We start from the raw sequence: 22,645 nt of genomic DNA on the forward strand, positions 1-22,645 counted from the left end.
TTTCACGGTCATCATTAGACTCCCCTAAATTTATCGAATTCAAATTCCGCCATCTGCGGTGGCAGGATTCGAACCAGAGTTCCCAGAAAATTACCAAGCTCTTGGAATAATAATCTAGCAAATGATTCCACGAGGCCATCGGATCCCCTTTAAAGATTCAAGGCCTTCCTCCTTTCTCCTGCGGTTTGCTTTCCTCGCACGCTCCTCCACTGGGAATCTGGTTCAGCAGAAATGGGCCACTGCGGAGCTTTGGCACAAAGTGATGTGATGGCAGGGCCTGACTGACTGCCTGTGGCGTTGTAGTTGTGACCACTTCACATGTGCACAGTCACAGCTGCATTGCTGAAATCACACCCCGGATCCCAGCCGGGACACACTGTCAGTCTCCTCCAGGTAATCTGGCTGAGAGCACAGAAGCTAGAAATCTAACTCGAGACTTTGGGAACTCTTACAGTCCTGATGTCAAATGAAGCCATGCATTCAGCAGCTAAGCGTGAAGAACATATGTTGGGTGGAATGTTAATCACTCTTGTTTGACGCTCCTTGTCTGAGGAGAGGGAAAAAAAATTACGCCCACCTCTCTCAGCTCCTAAATAGTAATAATTGTGCCAGAACGTATGTACTGGAGGAAGTCATTCAAGTTTGTCCCCCTTTCCATTAGATCATGGCTAAACAAAAAGTCAGTAGAGATTCTCCAAAGTAAGCTGCTGAGCCGAAGCACGGGGGAATTAGAAATGAGAGCCTAATTGCAAGTTGTGGTTCTGTGATTTCTTTTGCAGGAGATTGTTTGTCCTGTCTTTCCTGAAATGAATGAGCTCCGAGGCACGTTTCCACTACAGTCTCTGTTTGTCTCCTCTCAGCCCCAGCTCATCAGCCTTCTCATCTGGTCACCTGACTTATTGTCACAGCCATGATTGAGGGAGGTTTAAGTTAAAGCTGTCTTGTTTCTCCTGACTCATAGTGGTAGGCCTTAATCAGTAACTCACCCGTGTGAGTGTCGGGGTTTGAGCGGCATCAGGTCCAAACCTGATCTCTCTCCTCCCAGGGATCACTGCTTCGGGGTTCCAGTAACAAGCATTATGACAGGTGCAGCAATGCAGGTTACTTCTCCACAATCTCAGGCTTAAACTGACCCTCTACATTTGTGATCTTCAGAGGGCAAGTGTGTGTGTGTGTGTGTGTGTGTGTGTGTGTGTGTGTGTGTGTGTGTGTGTGTGTGTGTGTGTGTGTGTACACACACGTACACGCGCGCACACAATGTGGAGGTGCCAATGTTGGACTGGGATGGACAAAGTCAGAAGCCACATGACACCAAGTTATAGTTCCAACAGATTTATTTGAAATCACAAGTTTTCAGAGTGGTCTGTGTCTATGCGTGTCTTTAGGAGTGCTTTCTGACATCGCCCCTGAACAATCAAATTCTAGTTGTAAAGTTGCACCTCCTTGTTCTGGATTCCCCCAAATTAAAGCACACCATTTCTCTCTCTTTACCATTTAATTATCTCTAACCCCTCAATTAGATCATGTCTCGACTTGTCTAAATTTGAGCAGAAGAACCAAGGATAATAGAGCTTATTCTTATGATTTAACCCTTTGGGTCCCAGTGATATTCTGATAAGTCTGCCCTGTACTCTCCTTCCACTGTTAGTATCTTTTCCCTGAAGTGTGGTGCCTGGAACTGAATGCAGTTACTCTAAGTGGGACCAGGACAGTGAACAGCTGAAGCACCACTTTCCTTTATGTTCCGTGTTGTTTGAAATAAAGGCCGATCTATCATTAGCCCAGTGGAGCTATTAGATTTACATTTCTAATATCATATAATTTCCGGCAACCAACAGTTGACGGTGTTTATACTGTCAGTCCTGCCAGAATTGACTAGGATCGGAATTGTTTTTATCTTTCCACTGCCACTCATCCTGAAAATCAATCCAAGGTACTCTGGGCTATAGCTTCATTGTGAGCTTTGTCCAACCACCATAAGATGCGCTTGTCTCATGTCCTGATGTTCCCTGAGCTGCAGGACCCAGAGACCTCGGTGGTCAGTCAGCGGTGAGACTGGAGACCAAGGGAATGGTTGACTTTTCCAACTGAACCCTCAGGAAGCAGTAGTGCTTATAGCAGAGAGTGTAGATTATAGAACAGGTGGAACTACACAGTATAGATAGATTTATTAATGAAACACAAACTGTGCAGCAAAGCTAAAAAGGCAGATACCAACCAACATGCGAATCTAACAGTAGGGGGGCATGGATAGGGTAAATAGGCAAAGCCTTTGCCCTGGGGTCGAGGAATCCAGAACTAGAGGGCATAGGTTTAGGGTAAGAGGGGAAAGCTATAAAAGAGACCTAAGGGGCAACTTATTCACACAGAGGGTGGTACGTGTATGGAATGAGCTGCCAGAGGAAGTGGTGGAGGCTGGTACAATTGCAACACTTAAAAGGCATTTGGATGGGTATATGAATTGGAAGGATATGGGCCGGGTGCTGGCAGGTGGGACTAGATTGGGTTGGGATATCTTGTCAGCATGGACGGGTTGGACCAAAGCGTCTGTTTCCATGCTGTACATCCCTATGACTGCTTTGACTGCCAACCGTATTTCAACAGGAAATTGCATTGATGGAGATCCTTTCAGGTCCCAAGATGCTTCTTGCAAATGATTGTCAAACAAAATCTAATACTGAGTCATAGAGCCAAACAGCGTGGCAACCAGTCCTTCGGTCCAACTCATCCATGCCAACCAGATATTCTAACCTATTCTAGTCCCATTTGCCAGCACTTGGCCTATATCCCTCTAAACCCTTCCTATTCATATACCCATCCAGATGCCTTTTAAATATTTCAATTGTACCAGCTTTCACCACTTCCTCTGGCAGCTCATTCCATACACGCACCATCCTCTGTGTGAAAAAGTTACCCGTCGGGTCCTTTATAAATCTTGCTCCTCTCACCTTAAACCTATGCCCTCGAGTTTTGGATTCCCTCATCCTGGGGAAAAGACCTTGTCTATTTACCCCATCCATGCCCCTCATAGTTATATAAACCTCTCTAATGTCACCTCTCAGCCTCCAATGCTCCAAGGAAAACAGCCCCAGCCCATTCAGCCTCTCCCTGTAGCTGAAACCCTCCAACCCTGGCAGCATCCTTGTAAGTCTTTACTGAACCCTTTCAAGTTTCACAACATCCTTCCTAAAGCAGGGAGACCAGAACTGCATGCAGTATTCCAGTAATGGCCTAACCAATGCCCTGTACAGCTGCAACATGACCTCCCAACTTCTATGCTCCCATGTGAGAGATGATGATTGGTGACCAAAAGCTTGGTCAAAGAAAGCGACTTTAAGAAGCATCTTAAAAGAGGAGAAAGAAGGAAGGCTGGATGGATTGCCAGTGGTGATGTGATTGAAATGGAAGATGTGAAAGAAGCCACAATTGGAAAAGAGGGCTTTAGGAGGTCACTTAGTCCTGGGAAGGACATTTCCCAGGGCAGCTCCACAACTGCAGGTCTCATACTTCCACTGTGTTTTATAATTTTGCATCACCTGTTTTTTTTTTTTGAAGTATTTTGCTTCACCCCTCCACCAAGTCCCTGAAGTTCAGCTCTCGCTATTGGTGCGGCGTGTGCTGATAACTTTGTCTTGAACGTTGCAGCAGGAACAGAAACAGCAGCAGCTTTACCAGGCGGCTCTGAAACTCCAACAGGAAAAAGGCCTGAACCAGCCGTCCCCTCACAGCTTAGCACCGACTGCCACCACGAGCAGCGTCCCTGCCTCGGTTATCGTCAGCAGTAGCATGGGGCTGGCACCGGCCACGCCTGCGGGACACGCGGACTCCAAAGGACAAACAGTGTTGCCCTCGCTGCCGAACACTCCGTTCCAGCAGATACGGGCTGGACAGGTAGTCCCCCGTCCTCCTCCCAATCTCTCGCTCTCTGACGCTTCTACTAACACGGCTCTTGCTTTGAGTTTGACGGGTCACGGTCGGCGCTATCTGCACAATATTCTCAAAATAACGTTGGGAAAAACATTTTCTCGTAATAAAACAAAGAACTGGTGCTGGAGATCTGAAACAAAAACAGGAATTGCTGGAGGAACTCTGGGAGCATCTCTGGGGAGAAAAGCAGAGTTAACATTTCAGGTCTCGTGAATCTCCTTCATTCTATTCTGAACACTGGTTCGATCCCAGCTTGGAGTATTGTGTCCATTCCTGAGTACCAGAATATAGCAAGGTTAAGAGTCCTGGTGAAGGTGCAAAGGATATTTACTAGAATGCCCGCACAGATGAGGGACTAGCGAATCTGTGATTGTTCTCTTCAGAGCAGAGGGGAATTAAGGAAGATTTAAGAGTTGTACAAAATATTATGTTATTGGCAGAAAGGGAGAAATTATTTCAGATAATTGAAGGGATGGCAACCAAGGGAAGACTTGAAAGTAGGAGCAAATTGCTGCTGGAATCTGCACTGAAAACAAAAAATGCTGGAAATCACAGCGGGTCAGGCAGCATCCATGGAGCGAGAACAAGCTAATGTTTCAAGTCTAGATGACTTCATCAGAGCTGACATGAGATGTGGAGAGGCCAACAGTTATATAATAGTAGGGAATTGGGGTGGAGTGCTGGGGGAGAGAGGCTGCTGATAGTGTAGGAAGACTTGAAAGTAATTGACAAAGGAATCGGAGGTGAGATGGAAACGTACTTCCACTCATTGAGTTATTGTGATCTGAAACATGCTGCATGAATGGGTGGGTGGAAACCCATTGAGTAATAACTTTCAGAAGTGAACTGGGTAAAGACCTGCAAAGCAGAAATTTGCAATAAGAGGAAAGAGCTGGGAAGTGGGACCAGTTGGATTTTGTTTGGAAAAGCTAGTGCAGTCATGCTCAGCTATTGGGACATGGTGATTGAGTGAGCTGAGGAGGGGTGTAAGTCAGTTGAAATAGAGCAGAAGTGCCAGCACGGGTCACTCAGGTCGATAGGCATATTCAGCGGAGATATTGGTGATAATTTGAGCAATGCATCCCAATGAGTCTCTGACTTTTACTTCTGGTTTTGGTGGTTTAAAACAGGCTCTCTCCAAGAAAGGCAGGATAGTGAGTTCTGAGCAAGAAGCAGCTTTCTCTGTTCCAGGTCTCCGATTTCTTGGGGTTGGGGATAACTGAATTGTCGCACGCACCAAGGCCATTTGTCAGTCTTGCCCCAGACTTCTGTTTAAATGTGCAGCCAGCAATTTTTGACTGAATCCCGTCAAAACTCGTATGTGTGCGTGGCCTGTAACAGACTGGTGTACCTCAACCTCTCCAAACGGGCTTCCTTTACTTGCCCTTCCTTCTGCCTCAAAGCTGCTGTTTACTGTTCCTTCTACCTTGTGTCTGTTTAACTTTTTTTTTCACATTTACTTGTGTCTAAGGAAGGTTCATGTTGTGTCATGTCAGTATCTGATTTTCATAGCAGTACTGAGAGATCACTGCTTAGCCAGAGTCCACACCTCAGTCGTACAATACTGCAAAACAAACAATCAGTGTTACTTTCTGCCAGAAAATTTGCAGAGAGTGCAATCTCAGCAGGTGGGATAACAGTTTAAGAGTTTAGAAGCTGCTGAAGAGATTTAACAGCATGGTTCCAGGCAGGGGGACTTCAGATACACGGTTGAGTTTCAGAAACTGGAGTTGTTGTTCTTAGAGCAAAGACATAGTTGGAAGATTTGACAGAGATGTCAATATAGCTAGAATGAAGCTCCCCTGCACTGTTACTATCTACCCCCATGCTGTCTCTGTCCTAGGAGTTTTTGGGGACAGTGTAGAAAGAGCTTTACTTTGTATCTAACCTTCCTCTGTCCAGGGATTATTTGATGGGGACATTATCAAGGGAGCTTTATTTTCAGTTTAAAAGAGTAGAGGAAGCTTTACTCTGTACCAAATCTTGTGTTATCCCTGTCCTGCAAGTGTTTGATGGGGGACAATGTAGAGAGAGCTTTACTCTATCTAACCCCGTGCTGCCCCTGTCCTGGGAGTATTTGATGGGGGACAGTAGAAAGGGAGTTTTACTCTGTATCTGACCCCATGCTGCCCCTGTCCTGGCTGTGTGCTGAAACTGGGTGCTTAAAATTGGACCTACTTTATTCCCTGCATGACGTCATTCACCTTGATCAGCCTCTGAAAATGTACAGGATTTTTTTGTTTTGGATGAGAAATTTGTTCTTAAACAAATTATCAGTTGAAATTATAGGTACTGCTTATGACTAAGTGGGTGTTATCTCGGACGACCGACTCAACATGGGCGTATACTATAAACCGACTGACTCCCACAGCTACCTAGATTACACCTCTTCCCACCCTGCCCCATGTAAAAACGCCATCCCATATTCCCAATTCCTTCGCCTTTGCCGCATCTGTTCCCAGGAGGACCAATTCCAATACCGAACAACCCAGATGGCCTCCTTCTTCAAAAACCGCAATTTCCCCTCAGACGTGGTTGACGATGCTCTCCACCGCATCTCCTCCACTTCCCGCTCCTCCGCCCTTGAACCCTTCCCCTCCAATCGCCACGAGGACAGAACCCCACTAGTCCTCACCTACCACCCCACCAACCTCCAGATACATCGAATCATCCTTCGTCATTTCCGCCACCTCCAAACGGACCCCACCACCAAGGATATATTTCCCTCCCCACCCCTATCATCATTCCGGAAAGACCGCTCCCTCCGCGACTCCCTTGTCAGATCCACACCCCCCCACCAACCCAACCTCCACTCCCGGCACCTTTCCCTGCAACCGCAAAAAATGCAAAACTTGCGCCCACACCTCCCCCCTCACTTTCCTCCAAGGCCCCAAGGGATCCTTCAATATCCATCAGAAATTCACCTGCACCTCCACACACATCATTTACTGCATCCGTTGCACCCGATGTGGCCTCCTATACATTGGGGAGACAGGCCACCTACTTGTGGAATGTTTCAGAGAACACCTCTGGGACATCCGGACCAACCAACCCAACTGCCCCGTAGCTGAACACTTTAACTCCCCCTCCCACTCCGCCAAGGACATGCAGGTCCTTGGCTGCCTCCATCGCCGGACCATGGCAACACGACACCTGGATGAATGCAGATTTCTCCAGCTTCCTCATTTCCCCTCCCCCCACCTTTTCTCAGTCCCAACCCTCAGACACAGCGCCGCCTCCTTGACCTGCAATCTTATTCCCGACCTCTCCGCCCCCACCCCCCCTCCGGCCTATCACCCTCACCTTAACCTCCTTCCATCTATCGCATTCACAACGCCCCTTCCCCAAGTCCTTCCTCCCTACCTTTTATCTTAGCTGAAAATGTGTTGCTGGAAAAGCGCAGCAGGTCAGGCAGCATCCAGGGAACAGGAGAATCGACGTTTCGGGCATAAGCCCTTCTTCAGGAAAGAAGGGCTTTTATCTTAGCCTGTTTGGCACACCCTCCTCATTCCTGAAGAAGGGCTTATGCCCGAAACGTCGATTCTCCTTCTCCTTTGATGCTGCCTGACCTGCTGCGCTTTTCCAGCAACATATTTTTAAGCAAAAGTTAAATTTCAAATGGGGACTGCTTTGGATCAAAATAGCAAGCTCTGTTTCTCCTATCAATTTCCTTCATCAAATTATTTTACCTTGAGAATGGACTAATAACCTAAATCCCACTGAAATCCTGCAGGGATTGAACGTAGGAGTATGGAAGTTTGCACCGTTTTGTATTTTTGTTTGGTTCATTCAGCAGATGGCCACGGGACAGCAAAAGACAACCTTGCAGCAGCTCCCGGTTACTTCACAGTCACCTCTACCTCAAACGCCACAGAATGACGGCCAGCTCCATCTACAGATGCAGTCGCCACACCAAATGCAGTCTCCCCATCAGATGCAATCACCGCACCAGTCACGTCCACCCTCACAGCCTCAGCCTTTGTCGAGACCTCCCTCCCGCCCTCAGTCACGTCCGTCCTCTCAGCCCCAGGTGCTGTCCAGGCCACCGTCGGAGCCCCTTTCCCGCTCTTGCACGCCATCCCAGCTGCCCCTTCAGCCTCTGTATGTGATTCAGACCCAGGTCCAGTCATCCCCGCACGGTGCCCCCCAGGGGCAGCACCCGATGAGGCCTCCGTCACAGCCTCATGTGCAGGTTCAGTTCCAGAACCCCTCTCAGCCTGAACCCCAGCCCCAGTCTCAAGCCCAGCTGACATCTCCCACCCAGATACACCTTCAGGTCCAGCCCACCCCTCAGGTCCAGAGCCAGGCCGAGGTGCAGACCCCATCCCACCTCTTGCACCCGTCCACAGCTCCGAGCCAAGTCCCGAGCGAGCATCATCCAACACAGTCTCAGTCACAGCACGTCCAGCTCCAGCTGCACTGCCAGTCCCAAGCCCAGGCCCCTCTGCAGCCCGTCTATCAGACGCTGCATCTCACAACGGAGCAGCAGAACCGGTTCCAGATGGTTACGAGCCAACTTCAATCCATGTCTTCGATTCCCAACCCCACCGACCAGCATAAACACATCATGGAGAAGCTGCAGCAGGTGAGTACCTTTCCATTTTCCTTTCATCGGGGAGGTGAGGAGATGGGGTGTGGTTGAAGGCCTGCATTCCAAAGTGACTGGACCCACTGGGATTGAGACAAGTCGGGGAGGAGGTTTGGAAGACTGATTTAATCTTGGAGGAGTGTTTGGGTTGCTGTTACGCTTGGACCTTTGAAATTGCTGGGGAAGGTGAAGACTGAGGAAGGTGAGAAGCTTTATTTACATGGATCTGGTAAATCTAACTTGCACAGGAATGCAATTACACGGAGCCGAGTCAGAACAAATTTCTTCCTTTCCCACTCCGCACTTCCTGAGTTGGTTTGCTTCCTCCCTTGATGATATTGACTGCCTATTGGGATAATGTTCTCTGGACACTGGTTCACCACCCCTCCTGAATTTCTCCTCCTCTCTCCTTTCCACTTCCCCTCCCAGCTTTGTTGAATGAGCACAGTAGGGTGAAATGAAGTAGACTCTTAGAAGCTTACAGCACAGAAACAGACCCTTCGGTCCAACTCGTCCACATCAACCAGGTGTCCCAAACTTAACTAGTCCCAAATCCAGCATTTGTTCCGTATTCCTCAAAACCTTTTCTGTTAATACAACCATCCAGTTGCCTTTTAAATGTAATTGTACCAGCCTCCACCACTACATGTGGCAGCTCATTCCATACACACACCACACTCTGCATGAAAACATTGCCCCTTGGGTCCCTTTTAAATCTTTCCCCTCTCACCTTAAACCTACGCCCTTCAGTTTTGGATTCCCCTACAATGGGGGAAAGACTTTGGCTATTTATCTTATCTATGCCCCACATGATTTTATAAATCTCTGTAAAGTCTCCCCTCAGTCTACAACGCTCCAGGGAAAATAGCCCCAGGGTGGCACGGTGGCTCAGTGGTTAGCACTGCTGCCTCACAGCACCAGGGTCCCAGGTTCGATTCCAGCCTTGGGGTGACTGACTGTATGGAGTCTGCACATTCTTCCCATGTCTGCATGGGTTTCCTCTGGGTGCTCCGGTTTCCTCCAACAGTCCAAAGATGTGCAGGTCAGGTGAATTGGCCATGCTAAATTGCCCATCGTGTTCGGTGCATTAGTCAGAAGAAAATGGGTCTGGGTGGGTTACTCTTCGGAGGGTCGGTGTGAACTGGTTGGACCGAAGGGACTGTTTCCACACTGTCGGGAATCTAATCTAATCTATTTAGAGTTTTCTAGAGCAGTATGTCAATAGTCCGACGAGGGAAGGGGCCATGTTGGACTTGGTACTGGGGAACGAACCAGGACAAGTGGTAGTAGTTGCAGTGGGGGATTTCTTTGGGAACAGTGACCACAATTCTCTACATTTTATAATACTCACAGATAAAGAAGAGAGTGGTCCTAAGGGAAGAGTACTAAACTGGGCCAAGGCCAATCATATCAAAATTAGGCAGGAGCTGGGAAATGTGGATTGGGCACAGTTATTTGAAGGGAAGTCCACGTTTGAGATGTGGGAGGCTTTCAAAGATAGTGCAGGATAGGCAAGTCCCGTTGAAGGCAAAGGATAGGAAGGGCAAGATTCATGAACCATGGATGACAGGAGAAATTGTACGACTAGTCAAGAGGAAAAGGGAAGCGTACATAAGGTCTAGGCAGCTGAGAACAGAACGGGCCCTGGAGGAATACCGGAAGAGTAGGAAAAATCTTAAACAAGGAATCAAGTGGGCTAAAAGGGGTCATGAAATAGCTTTAGCTAGCAGAATTAAGGAAAATCCCAAAGCATTTTATTCTTATATAAGAAGCAAGCAAGAGTAAGGATTGGTCCACTAAAAGATAATGAAGGAAGGCTGTGTGCCGAACCTGAGAGAATGGGTGAGATTCTGAATGATTACTTTGCGTCAGTGTTCACTGAGGAGAGGTACATGATGAATGTTGAGATTAGAGATAGAAGTTTGATTAGTCTGGATCACGTTGGCATAAGTAGGGAAGATGTGTTGGGTATGTTAGAGGTTATTAAGGTGGACAAATCCCCAGGACCGGATGGGATCTATCCCAGGTTGCTGAGGGAGGCAAGAGAGGAAATAGCTGGGGCTCTGACAGATATCTTAAATACAGGTGATATGCCGGAGGACTGGGAGGTTGCTCATGTTGTCCCCCTGTACAAGAAGGGTAATAGGGATATTCCGGGTAACTACAGACCAGTAAGCCTGACGTCGGTGGTGGGGAAGTTGCTGGAGAGGGTACTGAGAGATAGGATCTATTTATATTTGGAAAGGAATGAGCTTATCGGTGATGGGCAACATGGTTTTGTGCGGGGGAGATTGTGCCTTACCACCTTGATAGTGTTTTTTGAGGAAGTGACCAAGTTGTTAGATGAAGGAAGGGCTGTTGATGTCATATACATGGACTTTAGTAAGGCATTTGATAAGATTCCCCATTATAGACTAATGGAGAAAGTGAAGCCACATGGTGTGCAGGGTGTTCTAGCTAGATGGATAAAGAACTGGTTGAGGAACAGGAGACAGAGAGAAGTAGTTGAAGGGAGTTTCTCGAAATGGAGAAAGGTGACCAGTGGTGTTCCACAGGGGGTCAGTATTGGGGCCACTGTTGTTTGTAATATACATAAATGATCTAGAAGAGGGCACTGTTGGTATGATCAGCAAGTTTGCAGATGACACAAAGATTGGTGAAGTGAAGAAAGTATAAGGCACTGTCAGAGAACACAGGAGGATATAGATAGACTGGAGAGTTGGGAGGAGAAGTGGCAGATGGCTTTCAATCCAGGCAAATGTGAGGTGGTGCATTTAGGCAAGACTAATTCTGGAGTGAATTAAACAATGAATGGAAGAGCCTTGGGAAAAGTTGATGGGCAGAGAGATCTGGGAGTGCAGGTCCATTGTACCCTGAAGGTTGCTGCTCAGGTGGATAGAGTGGTCAAGAAGGCATATAGTATGCTTGCCTTCATCGGACGGGGTATTGAGTATAAGAGCTGGTAAGTCATGTTAAAATTGTACAAGACATTGGTTCGGCTGCATTTAGAATACTGTGTACAGTTCTGGTCGCCACATTACCAAAAGGATGTGGACGCTGTGGAGTGTGCAGAGAAGGTTTACGAGGATATTGCCTGATATGGAAGGTGCTAGCTATAAAGAGAGTTTGGGTAGGTTAGGTTTATTTTCATTAGGAAAAAGGAGATTGAGGGGGGACCTGAGTGAGGTTTACAAAATCATCAAGGGTGTAGACAGGGTGGATAGAGACAAGCTTTTTCCCAGGGTGAAGGATTCAATAACAAGAGGTCATGCTTTCAAGGGGAGAGGTGGAAAGTTTAAGGGGGATACACGGGGCAAGTACTTCACACAGAGGGTGGTGGGTGTTTGGAACATGTTGCCAGCAGAGGTGGTAGAGGCAGGCACGGTAGATTCATTTAAGATGTGTCTGGACAGATGCATGAGTAGGTGGGGAGCAGAGGGATACAGATGCTTTGGAATTGGGCGACAGGTTTAGACAGTACATTTGGATCGGCTCAGGCTTGGAGGGCTGAAGGGCCTGTTCCTGGGTTGTAAATTTTCTTTGTTCTATGTTCTCTATTCGACCTCTCCTAATAACTGAAACCCTCCAACCCTGACAACATCTTTGTAAATTTTTTTTGCTCATTTCTATTAAGAAGGTTCCTGATTTTAACTAACATGGATCTAGGAGAAAGTGAGGACTGCAGATGCTGGAGAGTCAGAGTCAAAAAAGGTGGCATTGGAAAAGCACAGCAGGTCAAGCAGCATCCAAGGAGCAGGAGAGTCCACGTTTTGCGCATAAGCCCTTCATTATTCCTGATGAAGAGTTTATGTCTGAAATGTTGACTGTCTTGCTTCTCTGATCTGCCTGACCTGCTGTGCTTTTCCAGCACCACCCATTTCGACTGACTAACAAGGATCTGTTGAGCCATCTTGTCTGAGAGTCGATACAGACCAACATCGGATCAGAGACATGACGTTCATCTTTTTTTTCAACAGATGCAGCATAACATAATTCTACAAGCCAAACAGTCTGCAGCGAACCAGACTGTGAGTGGGCTTGGCCCACTGAGCAATCAGGCACCCACCATGCTAATCAGTAGCCAGGTGCAGTCTCCCAGTGTGCCAGCTCAGGTACATACCACCTCAGCCAGTATGAAATCCCAGCCTCATGGGGGAGGTCAAGCAGCCCTAGCAACACTGCTTCAACAGACATCCGTCCTTGTGAAGACATCTTCAGCAGGTACAGCTACCAAATTCATTAATTACAGTCATTCTCTACTGAGACTGTCCTCTTCCCCAATTCACTGTCTGAGTTGATATTTACATTTTTATAGCACCTTTCACAACTTCTGGGTACTCCCAAAGATCTTTCAAGTCAGTGAAGGTTTTTTTTGGCTTGTAGCCACTGTTGTAAAGTAAGAAACCTGGCAGCCAAATTACACACCGCAAGCTCCCACAAATAGCATTGAGGGGATGCGAAAATAACGTATTTTTTCAATGTGAAGAAGTAATATTGCTGAGGACACTGGTAGTTCGTTTGATGCTCGCCAGATTTATGTTATGGGATCTTCTGCATCCACTTGAGGGGGGAAGGTGGGTAACTTTGGTTAATGTCCCAATCAGAAGTTGGCACCACCACCACCAATGCAGCACTCCTTAGGTATTACACCGGGAGTGGCAAACCTTAAGGAGTGGGATTTGAATCAACAACCATCTGACTTGTCCCTTGGTGTAAGCTGTGGCTTAGAACCCAAGAGAAGCAAAGCTGAGTGTCACAAATGCAGGTTGTGTTTCCTGATGTTTCATTGTGTCACCTGGTAGAAAATTCTGTGAACACAGTAAACTGAAGTTGATGTTGCTGCGGTATTTAATGGTCCAATGAATTGCTTCATTAGTAGAGATAAGTTTACTCCTATAACTCATTAAACATAATCCTCCTCATTATGTCAGGTACCACGACCACAACAAGGTCTCCAGACAGCAAAGTCATCTCGGGGGGAGTACCTGGAGGCACCTGCCACATCCAGCAGGGAGCAGCGGTCCCTATACAGATGAAACCTCTTGCACAGCACCAGATTCAACCAGCCCTGCAGGTAGCAATTGTAGCTTTCATATCTATGACAACAAACCTGTTTTCAACTTGCAACTTTTCCAATTGAGAAGTACCCAAATGGTTTGCTTGACAAATTCTCTTGGCATGGTGACAGGTGTGAGTGTGAACAGTAAATGATACTTTGCATCGGTTTGACCGTAGAGGATAGAAGTATACCTGGAGAAACTAAATAAGAAAATGGATAGGAAAAAGGAACTTGAGAAAAGTCCAGGGAAGTGGCACTGAGTAAATTGTTGGAGTTGTGGGCTCACAGGGACTTCCTCCTCGGATCGTGAAAGAAATGCATTTAATTTGATTGATTGTTTACTTTCCAAATTTACCAGATTCAAGGAACGTTCTATTAGATTGTAGACCAGAAAACGTAATGGCTTTATTCAAAAAGGAACAAAGACCAAAAGTAGGAAATTACAGGCCAGCTATTGCGACATCTGTCAAAGGGAAAATACCAGAAGCTGCTTTTAAGCACACTGAAGCAGGCCATTAGATAACAATGAAGGTGGTCATGGCAGCGTCAGCATGCTCTAGTGAAAGAGAGATTTTGCTGAACCATTTTACTGGAATTACTTGATTTTAAAAAAGGTAAAGGAGTACAGGTAGATGTACTATATTTAGATTTCAGAAAGTATTTGATAAGGTGCTTCGTCAAAGAATATTGCAGGAAATCAAAGCTCAGGTAAAGGGAAACATATTTGTACAAGTAGAAAGTTGGCTGGCTAACATAAACCAAAGTGGGTATAAGGGGATCATTTTCTGGTTGGTAAGATGTGAACAGTGACCACAAGACACAGGAGCAGTAGGCCATTAACCCATCTGTCATCCATTGAGATCGCAGCAGATCTAATAATCCTCAACTCCCACTTTCCTGCCTTTTTGCCATTACCTTAATGATTAAAAATCTATCTCCACCTTGAAAGCTTAATGACTGAGCCTCTACGGTTCTTGGTAGTAAAAAATTCCACAGATTCACTGCCCCCTGAGAGAAGAAATTCCTCCACATCTAAGTGGTGGAGTAGAGGGACCAGTGCAGGGGTTTAACCTTTTCACAGTCTATTTGAATAAGGATGAAGGAACCAAAGCTATGGTTTCTAATTTGCCAATAACGTAATGATCTATTGGAAAATAAGTTGTGAAGAGATTAGGAAGCTACAAGGTGATACCCATCGTTTGAGTGAGTGGACCAGAATCATAGAATCCCTACAGTGTGGAAGCAGGCCATTTGGTCCATCGAGTCCACACTGTTCCTCTGAACAGTATTCCACCAAGATTCACACCACACCCCACCACACCCTCTTCCTGTAACTGTGCATTTCCCATGGCTAGCTGAAACTTTATTGCTGGAACAGCACAGCAGGTCAGGCAGCATCTAGGGAACAGAAGATTCGACGTTTCGGGCACATGCCCTTCTTCAGGAAGGGCATGTTCCCTAGATGCTGCCTGACCTGCTGTGCTGTTCCAGCAATAAAGTTTCAGCTTTGATCTCCAGCGTCTGCAGACCTCACTTTCTCCTCGAAGATTTCCCATGGCTAAACCATTTAACCTGCACATTTTGGATTGTGGAAGGAAACAAGAGCACCGGGAGGAAGCCTACACAGACATGTCTAGATGGACATTTCGGAGTTTCTCACATTTGAGTTCATTCGCCAGATCTTAGCAATGCTGCCTTAGCGCCAGGGACCGAGGTTCGATTCCACATGTGCAAACGCCACACAGACAGTCACCTGAGTGTGGAATCGAACCTCGGTCCCTGGCGCTAAGGCAGCATTGCTAAGATCTGGCGAATGAACTCAAATGTGAGAAACTCCGAAATGTCCATCTAGACAGGAATAAAATAAAAATTATCTAAGTGGTGAGAGATTGCAGAGCTCTGATGTGCAGAAGGATCTGAATGTCATAGTGCATAAATCGTAAAACATTAATGTGCAGCTTCAGCATGTCTTTAGGAAAACTAATATTATAATTTATCCCAAGGGGTACTAAATACAAAAATAGGAAGTTATGCTTCAGTTATTCACAGCAATAGTAAGACCACATCTGCAGTACTGTATGTAATATTAAACATTTTAGTTAATAAAGGATCTAAATGCAGTGAAGGGAGTTCAGGAAAAGGTTTACGAGACTAATGACTGGATTGGCCATGATGTCTTATAAGGATAGTTTGGACAGGCTAGATTTGAATCTGCTAGCATTTAGAAGAGAAAGAAGCAACTTGATCTAAACATGCAAGATCTTGAGTGGTCTTGACATTGTAAATGTGGAGCGGCACAGTGGCTCATTGGTTAGCACTGCTGTCTCACAGCGCCAGAGACCCGGATTCAATTCCCACCTCAGGTGACTGTGTGGAGTTTGCACATTCTCCCCGTGTCTGCGTGGGTTTCCTCCGGGTGCTCCGGTTTCCTCCCACAGTCCAAAAATGTGCAGATCAGGTGGATTGGCCATGCTAAATTACCCATAGTGTTAGGTGAAGGGGTAAATGTAGGGGAATGGGTTGGATGAGTTGCGCTTCGGCGGGTCGGTGTGGACCTGTTGGGCCGAAGGGCCTGTTTCCACACTGTAAGTAAGTAATCTAATGATGTTTCCTCTTGTGGGCGAATCTGGAACTAGGGATCAAAAATAAATTTAAAAATCAAGCATTACCCATTTAAAGCAGAGATGAGACAAAATGTTTTCTGAGGTTCATGAGTCTTTTCTTCCACCACAACTTCAGCGAGAGAGTTCCAGAGTCTTTTAATATTTTTAAGGCAGTGGTAGATGGTTTCTCATTAAGCAAGAGTTGAAGCATTATCAGGATAGACAGGAACGCAGTTTAGATCAGCTGCAATCCTAGTAAATACTGGAGTAGAATCAAGGGGGTGAATGACCCTCTCTCTATCTGTCTGTCTTTCTCACTCTCTCCCCCTCCATGTTCCCCTGACTGTTCCTATAAACTGTTGACCTACTGATGGATTAATTGTTCTTGGCTTTTCACAGACTAAACCTGGAGTAATCAGTTCAATTTCTGGTCTGAATATGAACTTGACCAAAGGACCTATCCAAATCCAGCTTCTTGGTAAAGGACTAACACAGTTAATGCCAGCGACCTCTGTCCCAGCACATCAGGTACGTAGGAGGATCAGAAAAACAGCTGACTTAGCCTTTCCAGCAGAATGGGCAATTGCTTCTGACCATGCTTGTTCTCTTCAGCAGTAGATAGCAAGACCTTCTAGGATTGTGGTAAAGGCCATCCCTTTTTACATTATGGGCTATATCTCTTCTTGCTTCTTTCATGCGATGTAGTCTACTGTGGCTCACCCAGCATTTGTTGTTGTCCCTAATTGCCCTTGAGAAGGTGAGTTGTTGTTTTGAACCAGTGCATCTCTGTGGTGTCAGTATGTAGATCCTGATCCAATGACCATGGAAGGAAAGTGATAAACAGGAGATCCCTGATTTATTAACATCTGGCTTATGAACACTAGCTCCATTTAAGGATATACTTTCACAAACCCGACATACGGAGTGTTTCCTGCACTTTCGAATGACTGCTTCACGTTGCCCCACATTGTGTACTGACTTCCATGCAAGTTGATTCGGGAGCAAAACCTGTTCACAAGTCGATTTGTGCACACTGCAGGGGGGCTACCTGTGGTTGTCAGCCAGCATTGTGTGTGGGGAGCTTGGAGAGGAATCTGCAAGGGGTGGTGTTCCCATACATCTCCTTCATTTCCCCTTCTAAGTGACAGTGGGTGTGCGTTTGGAAGGTGCTGTCTGAGGAGCCTTGGGGAGTCGCTGCAGTGCACCTTGTAGATGGTACACACTGCTGCTACTGTGCGTTGGGTGGTGGATATTGAAGGTGGTGGATAAGGTGCCACTCAGGCAGGCTGCTTCAATCTGGAGGAGCTGAGTATTGCAAAGTGACCAAGTTCAATCAATCTCATACCTACCGTCCTGATAGCAACTTGATGCAAGGTGAATGACATTATTTTTAACCAAATTACAGCAAGCAGTTTTAATCAGTGTGTTCAAAAAGCAGACCCAGGTAAGAGGTAAGGAAAGCTTCCAGCAGCGTGAAGTGCTTTGGAACCCGATGGGTCCAAAGTCACTGGTTCCTCCAGAGGACACATGAACAGCTCATGCTTTCTGAATTTGCTGCTTCTATTGACATCCAATATTTCCAGTTGATCTCCCTCATTTTTCCCGCATCAGCTTTCCTTTGGTGTGATTATTGGAAATATATCTGTACTCAAGTGTTTCTTACTCCTGATATATTTCACAGATGGATAATAAATTGGGAGGATCGAAGGTGCCAGTGTCCCTGAAACCAACAAAGGAAGCTGTGTAAGTGACTCCTCCAATCCAAGAATTGTAGCTCATCTGCAGAAATCGTCCATTCCCTCTCCGTCCCCTCTTTATTCTTCCATGGGGTATGGTCATCACAAACAGGGTCAGCATTTCTGGGTATTGCTAATTTCTCTTGAACTGCTAGACTGTGTCAGAGTCAACCAAATGGAACTTTAGATTTCCTTCTCTGAAGGGCATTGATGAACCAGATAGAATTTGACAGCAATCAATGATATTTGTCATCGTCATCATTACTGAGACTAGCTTTATATTCCAGGTTCATGAATCAAATTTAATTTCCACCAAATGGAACCTGTCACTGTGAAATATTGGATTGCGCCTCTGGATTATAGGATCATGGAATCCCTACAGTGTGAAAGCAGGCCACTCAACCTATTTAGTCCACACTAACCCCCCCATCCCCATCCCCACAATCCCCAAGAGCATCCCACCAATACATACCCCCCTACCCTATGCCTGTAACCCTGCATTTCCCATGGTTAATGTGCTTCACCTCCACATCTTTGGACTGTGGCAGTGAACCAGAGCACCTGGAGAAAACCGATGTAAACACATGGAGAATGTGCAAACTCCATGCAGACAGTCACATGAGGATGGAATCAAACCTGGATCCCTGGCGGTGTGAGGCCGCAGTGTTAACTACTGAGTCACCATGACACCTCCTATTACCAGGCTTTGTAGTCTGGAGTACTGGTCTAGCCTGTAACCACTGTGCCCCAGTCACTATGCTTTTTGATTTTCCCCCAAAACCTCCTGCTCTCCACTTCCCTATGTTACAGTCGCGATATAAATGTGAAGGGTTTTATAAATCACTTGTACTCCTCAAAATACCATGTTTGTTTCGAGATGTCACCTCTCAAAGCAGAGATTGACCTCGTAGAAAGGGTGCAGCACAGATCATCATCATTGGTGCTGTGGTAAAAGAGATGAGACAACCAAGCTGGTGTTCCCTGGAATGTAGAAGATTCAGGATTCTCTAATTGAGAGGGGGTGAAAATAATTGACAGAGCTGATCAGCTAGATAGGCAGAGACAACCTTTTTGCAGTGTAGAACATGAGCACTGAACTTTAAAATTACAGCTTATGAATGATGTGTGGAAGCACTTCTTCACACAAAGTAAAGTGGAAATCTGGGACATTCTCCAACCCCACCATCCCAAAATGTTGTTGAGGCTGAAAGTCAATTGAAAATTTCAAAACTGAAATGGTATGAAGGGTTACAGAACCAAGATACTTAAATGGCATTAAGACACAGATCAGCTATCATCTAACTGAGCAGGGAAATAAACTTGAAGAGCTGAATGGCCATCATATTTGTTTAAAGTTAAAAATCACACAACACCAGGTTATAGTCCAACAGGTTTATTTGGAAGCGCTAGCTTCCAGAGCGCTGCTCTTTCATCAGGTGGTTGTGGATTATAAGATCGTAAGACATAGAATTCATGCTATAAATTCTGTGTCTTACAATCTTATACTCCACAACCACCTAATGAAGGAGCAGTGCTCCAAAAGCTTATGCTTCCAAATAAACCTGTTGGACTATAATCGGGAGTTGTGTGATTTTTAACTTTGTACACCCCAGTCCAACACTGGCGTCTCCAAATCATAATATTTGTTGCAAGTTGTACCAGCTGCACAATGGTTTAAGATACATGAAATTTACAGTTCAGAAATAGTCCTTTCAGTCCATCTGTAGTCCTCGTGCTCTAATTAAGCCTCCTGCAAATCAGTGCATCCATCTATTTGTTTTTTCACCTCAATTTATTTATCTAGCTTCCCCTTCATGTGTCTGTGGTATTTGCTTCCACCATTCACAAAGAGCTGGGAGCAGGAGTAGGCAATTCAGACCCGTGAGCCCATTCCCACCATTTAAAACAATCATAGCTAATCTCATCTCAGCCTGAACTTCACTTTCCTGACTACCTTTCAATCCATTATTAATTAAAAATCTTCTGTCTCCATAAATTTACTCAATGACCCAGCATCCACCAGACCATGGGTTAGTGAATGCCACAGATTCACAAGCCTTCGAGAGAAGATGTGGGACTTCTACATTCTCACCATTCTCTGGGTAATGGCATTTCTCCCGAATACCCTTTTAGTAGTGACTCTTAGGTTGGTGGGCTGTAGTTTTCCGAGGCAATTCTTCAAGTAGTTGCAGTCATTCCTCTTGTTCTAAGGCAGTGTGTCTCTGTTCCACCTTTAGGATATTGGACAGTCTTGACAAGCATCGGAATGCAGTGCTCCAACCGGACTACAAGTCACGTTTCCAATCATATGAGGACATGGTCCACCGGCTACTACCATATCACCTTTATCAGGGGACATTACCATCTGATGAAGAACACAGGAAAGGTAAGCTCCACAGAGTTGCTGACAGACTCTCAATACCAAACCCCTCTTCTGCAGCACTGCTCTCTCTCATCACTGTGGCTCCCCAGTGCTGTGACCTATTTAGTATGTACACTTGTTCCCTTAGGTCCACGATTCTAATCCATGGAATGTCCCAACATTGCCTTGTTCAGTCGCCAGTGCACACATTTACAGAATCTTGAGTGTAAACAGTTCCTCATTGCACACAGTTCCTGAATGGAATGATTGCTCTATCCCAGTAGGTAGACAGGACAGTGAAACTAATTTTAGAGTATTCTTGGCTGAAGTCCACACGTTGTGATAAATGTAATGTATATTTTCGTTTGAGGTTTGGATTTCAAAACACAGGCAGCTAGATATGGGTCAAACCTGTAAGGTTTTTTTTTAAGAAATTTCAGAAGGTCAGTTTGGAACAGTGAAATTCGTCAGTTCCAATAAACCATGTGACTGCAGAACAATGTCTGGCAGAACCCTTAAGTGTTAATAAATGAAATGTATATACTGTTGAGTTTATGATGAGCAGAGTAATAACACTAAGGCAGTTGCTTTAGTTTTGACTTCTGAACAGAGTTCAAAGTTTTTTTCAGAAAAGCCCAGAATTCAGTTCAGAGTGTAAAAACGTTTCTCCCATCAAGAGAGTCAAGTTAGTTCAGGGAACCAGTCACCTCAGCAGAATGGGTTTCTAGTTTGTTGAGCTTCCAAACCAGGAGAGTTTGGGTAAAAAATGTTGCTGTAACTGAGAAATTTTAGGCCATCAGAATTGTGAAAGGATTGTGCAAGCCATCTCTGAAAAGAATTGTAATATTCCCTCAACAATTAAAGTAAAAGAAACTGGAAAAAGTCAGTTAAGTAAAGATTTTAAAAACTGAGGTAGGAGTGACATTTCTGTGGGATTGAATTTCCATCGTGAATATATTGAGAAACAGGTTTAAACCTTATTTAGATGTGTTTAAGGTATTTCTGTTCAGATATGTTAATAGATTTTTTTGCAGTAAATATATTTGTTTATTTCTTGTGTGTGGTAAAGTTACATCCAGTTGTTGAAGAACATCTGCAGCACGTGAATGTTTCAGTTACAAATCACCATGTTACCCAACTAACATGGTGGCTCAGTGGTTAGCTCTGCTGCCTCACAGTGCCAGGGTCCCAGGTTCGATTCCAGCCTTGGGTGACTGTGTGGAGTTTGCACATTCTCCCCGTGTCTGCATGGGTTTCCTCCAAGTACTCTGGTTTCCTCCCACATTCCAAAGATGTGCAGGTCAGGTGAATTGGCCATGCTAAATTGTCCATAGTTGTTAGGTGCATTAGTCAGAGGGTTGGTGTGGACTTTACATTATTACATTACAGTGTGGAAACAGGCCCTTCGGCCCAACAAGTCCACACCGACCCGCCGAAGCGCAAACCACCCATACCCCTACATTTACCCCTTACCTAACACTACAGGCAATTTAGCATGGCCAATTCACCTGACCCGCACATCTTTGGACTGTGGGAGGAAACCGGAGCACCCGGAGGAAACCCATGCAGACACAGGGAGAACGTGCAAACTCCACAGAGTCAGTCGCCTGAAGCGGGAATTGAACCCGGGTCTCTGGCGCTGTGAGGCAGCAGTGCTAGCCACCGTGCCGCCCACGGACTTGTTGGGCTGAAGGGCCTGTTTCCTCACTGTAGGGAATCTAGTCTAATCAACTGCAAAAATTAAATGTATGATCTATTAAACCCAGGTTTTGTTCTGGGATCTGACTTGTCTGATGTAACTGTTAGCTGGGATGCACTGCTGTGGGCTGTATTTATTCTGAGACTGGTAGCGATACTGGGTGGTGACTATAGTTGAATAGCCTTTTATAAATACATTAGCAGTTCTTTTGGGGTATAAGTTACAAACTAATAAATAGAAGTTGTTTTTAAAAGTGTGAGGTCGAGTTCAAGGTGCGATATTTTTCCCCATTCGTAGGATGTGGGCGTCACTGGCTGGGCCAGCATTTATTGCCCATTCCGAATTCCCCTTGCAGTTGTCCGTGTAGTATAGGTAGACCCACATCTGCTGTTGAGGGAGAATTCCAGCAATGAAGGAACCGTTTTATAGTTCCAAATCCAGATTATGGATAGTTTAGAGGAGAACATGCAAGGGGGTAGTGTTTCCATGTACCTGCTGCCCTCGTCCTTCTAGATAGTAGCGAAAGGTGCTGATGAAGGAGATTTGAGTTTTTGTAGTACACCTTGTGGATGTTACAAACCACCATCACTGCATGGTGGTAGTGAAATACTGATTGGGCAGAAGGAGTCTCCCAGCTTTGCCCCAATTTCTCAAACCTGTAGGTGGCTAGA

At 45.7% G+C, this 22,645-nt stretch overlaps 1 protein-coding gene across 6 annotated transcripts in view; it reads left to right on the forward strand.

The window, feature by feature from the left end:
* The window catches only part of LOC122542677 (BRD4-interacting chromatin-remodeling complex-associated protein-like), a 133,174-nt gene that overhangs the window by 102,186 nt on the left and 8,343 nt on the right, over positions 1–22,645 (forward strand). For 4 of the 6 annotated variants that reach the window (XM_087984020.1, XM_087984017.1, XM_087984021.1 and 1 more), the window contains 7 exons: positions 3,646–3,891; positions 7,721–8,512; positions 12,493–12,736; positions 13,447–13,589; positions 16,577–16,705; positions 17,859–17,920; positions 20,151–20,299. In XM_087984020.1, coding sequence (XP_087840146.1) covers positions 3,646–3,891; positions 7,721–8,512; positions 12,493–12,736; positions 13,447–13,589; positions 16,577–16,705; positions 17,859–17,920; positions 20,151–20,299 — 1,765 coding nt within the window. The remainder of the gene's footprint in view (positions 1–3,645; positions 3,892–7,720; positions 8,513–12,492; positions 12,737–13,446; positions 13,590–16,576; positions 16,706–17,858; positions 17,921–20,150; positions 20,300–22,645) is intronic. The other 2 variants (XM_087984018.1, XM_087984019.1) reach the window with 2 other exon arrangements.

Source organism: Chiloscyllium plagiosum, unplaced genomic scaffold, assembly GCF_037043375.1.
Source record: "Chiloscyllium plagiosum isolate Xiang-an unplaced genomic scaffold, Cpla_swu_hap1 HiC_scaffold_47, whole genome shotgun sequence".
NCBI classification, from domain to species: domain Eukaryota; kingdom Metazoa; phylum Chordata; class Chondrichthyes; order Orectolobiformes; family Hemiscylliidae; genus Chiloscyllium; species Chiloscyllium plagiosum.